We start from the raw sequence: 6,516 nt of genomic DNA on the forward strand, positions 1-6,516 counted from the left end.
AGTGATGCTATCCAACCATCTCATCCTCTGCCTCCTCTTCTCCTTTTGCCTTCAATCTTTCCCAGCATCAGGGTCTTTTCCAATGAGTCAGTTCTTCACATTAGGTGGCCAAAGTATTGGACCTTCAGCTTCAGCATCAGTCCTTTCAATGAGTATTCAGGGTAGACTGGCTTGATCCACTTGCAGTCCAAGGGATTCTCAAGAGTCTTCTCTAGCACCACAGTTTGAAAGCATCAGTTCTTTGGTGTTCAGCTTTCTTTTTGGTCCGACTCTCACATCCGTACATGACTACTGGAAACACCATAGCTTTGACTATATAGACCTTTGTCGCTCAACTGATGTCTTTGTTTTTTAATACACTGTCTAGGTTTGTCATAGGCTTCCCTCCAAGAAGCAAGTGTCTTCTAATTTCATGGCTGCAGTCACCATCTGCAGTGATTTTGGAGCCCAAGAAAAGAAAATCTGTCATTACTTCCACTTTTCCCCCTTCCATTTGCCATGAAGTGATGGGACCAGATGCTGTGATCTTCATTTTTTGAATGTTGAGGGTTTTTTTTATTGTATTTTTATTTTTAGTTTCTGTTTTTTTCATTTATTTTTATTAGTTGAGTTTTAAGCCAGTTTTTTCACTCTCCTCCTTCACCCTCATCTAGAGTCTCTTTAGTTCCTCTTCCCTTTCTGCCATTAGAATGATATCATCTGCATATCTGAGGTTGTTGATATTTCTCCCAGCAATCCTGATTCCAGCTCATAACTCATCATAACTCAGCATTTCTCATGATGTACTCTGCATAGAAGTTAAATAAACAGGGTGACAATATACACCCTTGTCATACTCCTTTCTTTTTTTTTTTTTTTGTTTCTTTCTTTTTTTTTTTAATTAGTTGGAGGCTAATTACTTCGCAACATTGCAGTGGGTTTTGTCATACATTGACATGAATCAGCCATGGAGTTACATGTATTCCCCATCCCTATCCCCCCTCCCACCTCAGTCCATTGTTCCATGTAAGGTTCTAACTGTTGCTTCTTGACCCACATACAGGTTTCTCAGGAGACAGGTAAGATGGTCTGGTATCCCCACCTCTTTAAGAATTTTCCATAGTTTGTTGTGATCCACAAGGTCAAAGGCTTTCATGTAGTCAGTGAAACAGGAGTAGATACTTGGAGAGTTCTGACAAAATGTGGTCCACTGGAGGAGGGAATGGCAAACCACTCCATTATTCTTGTTGGGAGAACCCCGTGAACAATATAGAAAGGCAAAAAGATATGCCATTATAAGGCTAAATGCTCTGCCTCTAAGATTGAGGACAATGCAAGGGTGTCTACTCTCATCACAGTAGCAAGAGATCTAACCACTGCAATGAAGCAAGAACAAGAAAAAAAGTAATACAAATTGAAAAGGAAGAAACAAAATTATCTCTATTCACAGACAAGATTGTCTATGCAGAAAATGAAAGGAACATACAAAAAAACCCAACCAATTAAAAAATGAGTTCAGTGACTTCACACAGTATAAGGTCAACAAACAAAAATCATTCACATTTCTATAACCTATGAACAAATGGAAAACAAAATGTAAAAAGGTAATACTGTTTACAATTGCTCCAAAAGAAATATGATATTTATGTATAAATCTAACAAAAATTGTACAAGGTCTGTATGATGAAAATTATGTGTTGCTGATGAAAGAAATGAAAGAAGATATAAATGCCAAGAGCTGGGGGACAAGCAGGCCAGACCAACTGCATCACCAACAGTCAACTAACAGGAAAAAGGGAAGACAGAACCATGTAGCCCTTCCCTTACACATTAAAAGAACACACCACGTAATAGAAATTTTTGACCCAGAGAGACCAATATTAAGATATATTCTCATAAAATTACTGGGCCTTTTTTTTTAATGTGAAAATATTCTGGGCATTTGGGGAGAAAAAGAACTTGTGACCTACAAAGTGAACAAATTTAGATTACCACCAAATTTTTCAACAGAAGCATTTTATACCAAAAGAAAACAGGGCCACATATTTAATATGACAAAAGCTAGTTTTAGCTAAAGATCTTATATCCAACAAAACTGACTTACAATGACACAGAGAAACTGTTAATCAATATGCAAGACTTAGAGACTATGATTCTCATGAGGAAGATTATGATTCTTCCTGAGGAAGAATCTACCAGAGAAGCAGCTCCAGATAACAAGATATGTGCTTAACCAAACATAAGGACTGGTTGTGAGCATTAAGTATGTAATTATTGCAGAACTAAGAATCGACGTCCGTTGAGTGGGACAAAGTGTTATATAGAATATATAATAATATAAAAATGGTATGACTATTTTCAAAAACTGGTGGTGGAGGAAAATGGGCAGAATATGTGCCCAAAGTGCTTTAATATCTTCAGTAATTGTATTGGTAGTAAATATTAGTATAAATATAAATGGTAAGGAAGTGGGAAAGATGCAAAAGGAATCCATAGATTTATGAGCAACATTCAATTATGTCTAGGATTCACATTTGGGTGATAAAACTACAAAAAAATTACGAGGAATTAATTATTATAAAAGTCAGGGTAGTGGTTTCTTACTGGGGACAGGACAGTCTGTGTGATGTGGCACATGGAAGGGATTTCTTAGGTGACTGGCAAAGTTCTATTTCATACCTGAGTGGTTTTAATCTTATAATAATTAATTAAGCCATACATTTGATCCATTTGGTTTTCATATCTATGTTTTATTTAACAATAAAAGATTATTTTTTAAAAAGGAGTCTCATGCCCTAGCGGTTCGGGCGCCCGGCTAGCGGAGCCGCTTCTGGCGCTCCTTGCCGTCCCGGGGCGGGGGCGGGCGCGGGAGGGCGCCGCTCCGGGGATGTAGTTGGTGCCCGCGCCAGGCAGGACCGAGCTGCAGCCCGGGTTCCCGCTCTTAAGAGCGAATGGTCACTTCCCCGCGGGGAGGGCGATAGGGTCAGCTTTTCCGTGGGTCGGGGGCCCCCGCGGGCCCGGGGCAGGGGCTCACCTGTCGCACCCGCACTGAGCGGGGTTGGACTCGCCGGCGTCACCGCCGCGGACCTCGCTCTGGGCCATGACCAGATATGATTGGTGATTACAAGATCCCTGCATAAGTTAATTCCTGTCAACTGCTTGGGATTTGAGGAGAAAATGCCTGGTGTCATACCTAGTGAAAGTAATGGGCTTTCAAGAGGTAGTCCATCCAAAAAAAAACAGACTTTCCTTGAAGTTTTTTCAGAAAAAGGAAACCAAGAGAGCCTTGGATTTCACAGATTCTCAAGAAAATGAAGAAAAGACTTCTGAATATAAAGGGTCTGAAATTGATCAAGTTGTTCCTGCGGCACAGTCCTCGCCTATAAACTGTGAGAAGAGAGAAAATTTGCTACCATTTGTGGGACTGAATAATCTTGGCAATACTTGTTATCTTAATAGTATACTTCAGGTTTTATATTTTTGTCCTGGTTTTAAATCTGGAGTGAAGCACTTATTTAATATCATTTCAAGGAAGAAAGAAGCCCTAAAAGATGAAGCCAATCAAAAAGATAAGGGAAATTGCAAAGAAGATGCTTTGGCAAGTTATGAACTAATATGCAGCTTACAGTCCTTGATCATTTCAGTTGAACAGCTTCAGGCTAGTTTTCTATTAAATCCAGAGAAATACACTGATGAACTTGCTACTCAGCCAAGGCGACTACTTAACACACTCAGGGAACTCAACCCTATGTATGAAGGATATCTACAGCATGATGCACAGGAAGTATTACAGTGTATTTTGGGAAACATTCAAGAAACATGCCAACTCCTAAAAAAAGAAGTAAAAAATGTGGAAGACTCATCTACTAAGGTAGAAGAATATCAGAAAGAGGAAATGAGTGATAATAACAGCATGGAGATGGACAGTATGAGGCATTCTGAAGACTACAGAGAAAAACTCCCAAAAGGAAATGGGAAAAGAAAAAGTGATGCTGAATTTGGTAACATGAAAAAAAAAGTTAAAATCTCTAAGGAACACCAGTCTTTGGAAGAAAACCAGAGACAAACCAGATCAAAAAGAAAAGCTGCAGGTGATACATTAGAGATTCCTCCTAAAATAATCCCCAAGCACATTTCTGAAAATGAGAACGCAAGATCCTCCCAAAGGAAATCAAAAGTTAAAATAAATTGGTTAAAGTCTGCAGCTAAGCAACCCAGCATTCTTTCCAAGTTCTGTAGTATGGGTAAAATAGCAACAAACCAAGGATCCAAAGGACAGTGTAAAGAAAATGAATATGATCTTGAAGAGGACTTGAGGAAGTATGAAAATGATAATACAACTAATGATTGTGAACTTGAGTCTCCAGGGAATAATGATATGCCCATTAATGTTAATGAAGTTAAGCCCATAAACAAAGGTGCAGAGCAAATTGGTTTTGAGCTAGTTGAAAAATTATTTCAAGGTCAGCTGGTATTACGGACTCGTTGCTTAGAATGTGAAAGTTTAACAGAAAGAAGAGAAGATTTTCAAGACATCAGTGTACCAGTGCAAGAAGATGAGCTTTCCAAAGTAGAGGAGAGTTCTGAAATTTCTCCAGAGCCCAAAACAGAAATGAAGACCCTGAGATGGGCAATTTCACAATTTGCTTCAGTGGAAAGGATTGTAGGAGAAGATAAATATTTCTGTGAAAACTGCCATCATTATACTGAAGCAGAACGAAGTCTTTTGTTTGACAAAATGCCTGAAGTTATAACTATTCATTTGAAGTGCTTTGCTGCTAGTGGCTTGGAGTTTGACTGTTATGGTGGTGGACTTTCCAAGATCAACACTCCTTTACTGACACCTCTTAAATTGTCACTAGAAGAATGGAGCACAAAGCCAACCAACGACAGCTATGGACTATTTGCAGTTGTGATGCATAGTGGCATTACAATTAGTAGTGGGCACTATACTGCTTCTGTTAAAGTCACTGACCTTAACAGTTTAGAACTAGATAAGGAAAATTTTGTGATCGACCAAATGTGTGAAATAGGTAAGCCAGAACCATTGAATGAGGAGGAAGTAAGGGGTGTGGCTGAAAATTATGACAATGAAGAAGTGTCTGTTAGAGTCAGTGGAAATAACCAGCCAAGTAAAGTTTTGAACAAAAAAAATGTAGAAGCTATTGGACTTCTTGGAGGACAAAAGAGCAAGGCAGATTACGAGTTATACAACAAAGTGTCTAATCCTGATAAAGTTGCCAGTACAGCACTTCCTGAAAATAGAAATTCTGAGACTAACAATACTAATGGGACCCATGAATCTGATAGTAACAAGGAATCCAGTGACCAAACAGGCATTAACATTAGTGGTTTTGAGAACAAAATTTCATATGTAGTGCAAAGCTTAAAGGAGTATGAGGGGAAGTGGTTGCTTTTTGATGATTCTGAAGTGAAAGTTACTGAAGAGAAGGACTTTTTGAATTCTCTTTCCCCTTCTACATCTCCTACATCTACTCCTTACTTGCTATTTTATAAGAAATTATAGAGTGATTGTATTTTCCTTGTGTATATATTAAAGAGACATGGATAAACAATGGTAAATTGATTACATCAAAGTAGCTTATCTTTTGAAGCTATTGGATATTATTGGTCTCTAGGTTTTTATATAAATAGTGAAATTTGAATTATTGAAAACCATGTTAATTTTTAGAATTCATTTTCCTTAGTAGAGACTAGTGATAACATTAGCTTCTGGGAACAAACTTGTATAGGTTCTTAACTGAATTATTCAAAATTGAAGCATTTAAACACTTTTGAATTTACATCTATCTTTTGTGTTTGCTTTTTAAAATAAAGTGCTTGTATTTGTATCTCCATATTTTGGAGTAATTATATACACAATGTTTATAGGTCTTGTGGTTTTTCAGCTAAGAAGCAGAATCTCATTTCAGTACATATAGTTTTGTAAATCATAAACCAAACCTTAGATGGGCTATAGTACAGGCACAAACCCTGGAATATGTATGTATTCACAACAGTGTACATTTTGTGCCTTGAATCACTTTGAAAAATATCTCAGAAAACCTATAGAGTCAGTCCTCTTCTATCTTCACCAGAATTTTATGTGTATTTATGAAAATGATTCTGTATACTAGTAAATCTTTGGGGGCATGGGCTAATTTGTATCCCTTCATAGTCATACTCTGCACGATCTGTATATAGTACGTCAAACTTGGAGGTGTGACCTTAAATTTAACTTTTTTAAAAACCAGGAGGTCAATAAAATGTAAACTGCTTAAAAAGGAGTCTCATAAATAGATGCAGTTGTTCCTTCCCTCTGTAGCTACAGAGTTACCATTCTTTATCCCAAACTATTTTAAAAATGTAATTTGATACAGTGTTTTTAGGTTGAAAATATTCACAACAATGTAACTTTTGTTTCTTTGTATAAAAGAGAGATTTCTGTGTATAGAATAGCTGTTATCAATTGTTATATTCTCTCTCCTTGTAAATTTAACCTTGGAAATATCATTTGTACAACAGGATCTTGTAAAA

General features: G+C 37.4%; 1 protein-coding gene across 1 annotated transcript; it reads left to right on the plus strand.

Annotated features, from left to right (window-relative positions):
* Nucleotides 1-2,778: 2,778 nt before the first annotated feature.
* LOC122435272 (ubiquitin carboxyl-terminal hydrolase 1-like) lies at nucleotides 2,779-6,150 on the plus strand. Its single transcript, XM_043459335.1, is given in 2 exon segments — nucleotides 2,779-3,210; nucleotides 3,212-6,150. Coding segments are annotated over 2 exon segments (2,349 nt in total). The 5' UTR covers nucleotides 2,779-3,156; the 3' UTR covers nucleotides 5,507-6,150.
* The last annotated feature ends 366 nt before the right edge of the window (nucleotides 6,151-6,516 follow it).

Source organism: Cervus canadensis, chromosome X (genome assembly GCF_019320065.1).
Source record: "Cervus canadensis isolate Bull #8, Minnesota chromosome X, ASM1932006v1, whole genome shotgun sequence".
Taxonomy (NCBI): domain Eukaryota; kingdom Metazoa; phylum Chordata; class Mammalia; order Artiodactyla; family Cervidae; genus Cervus; species Cervus canadensis.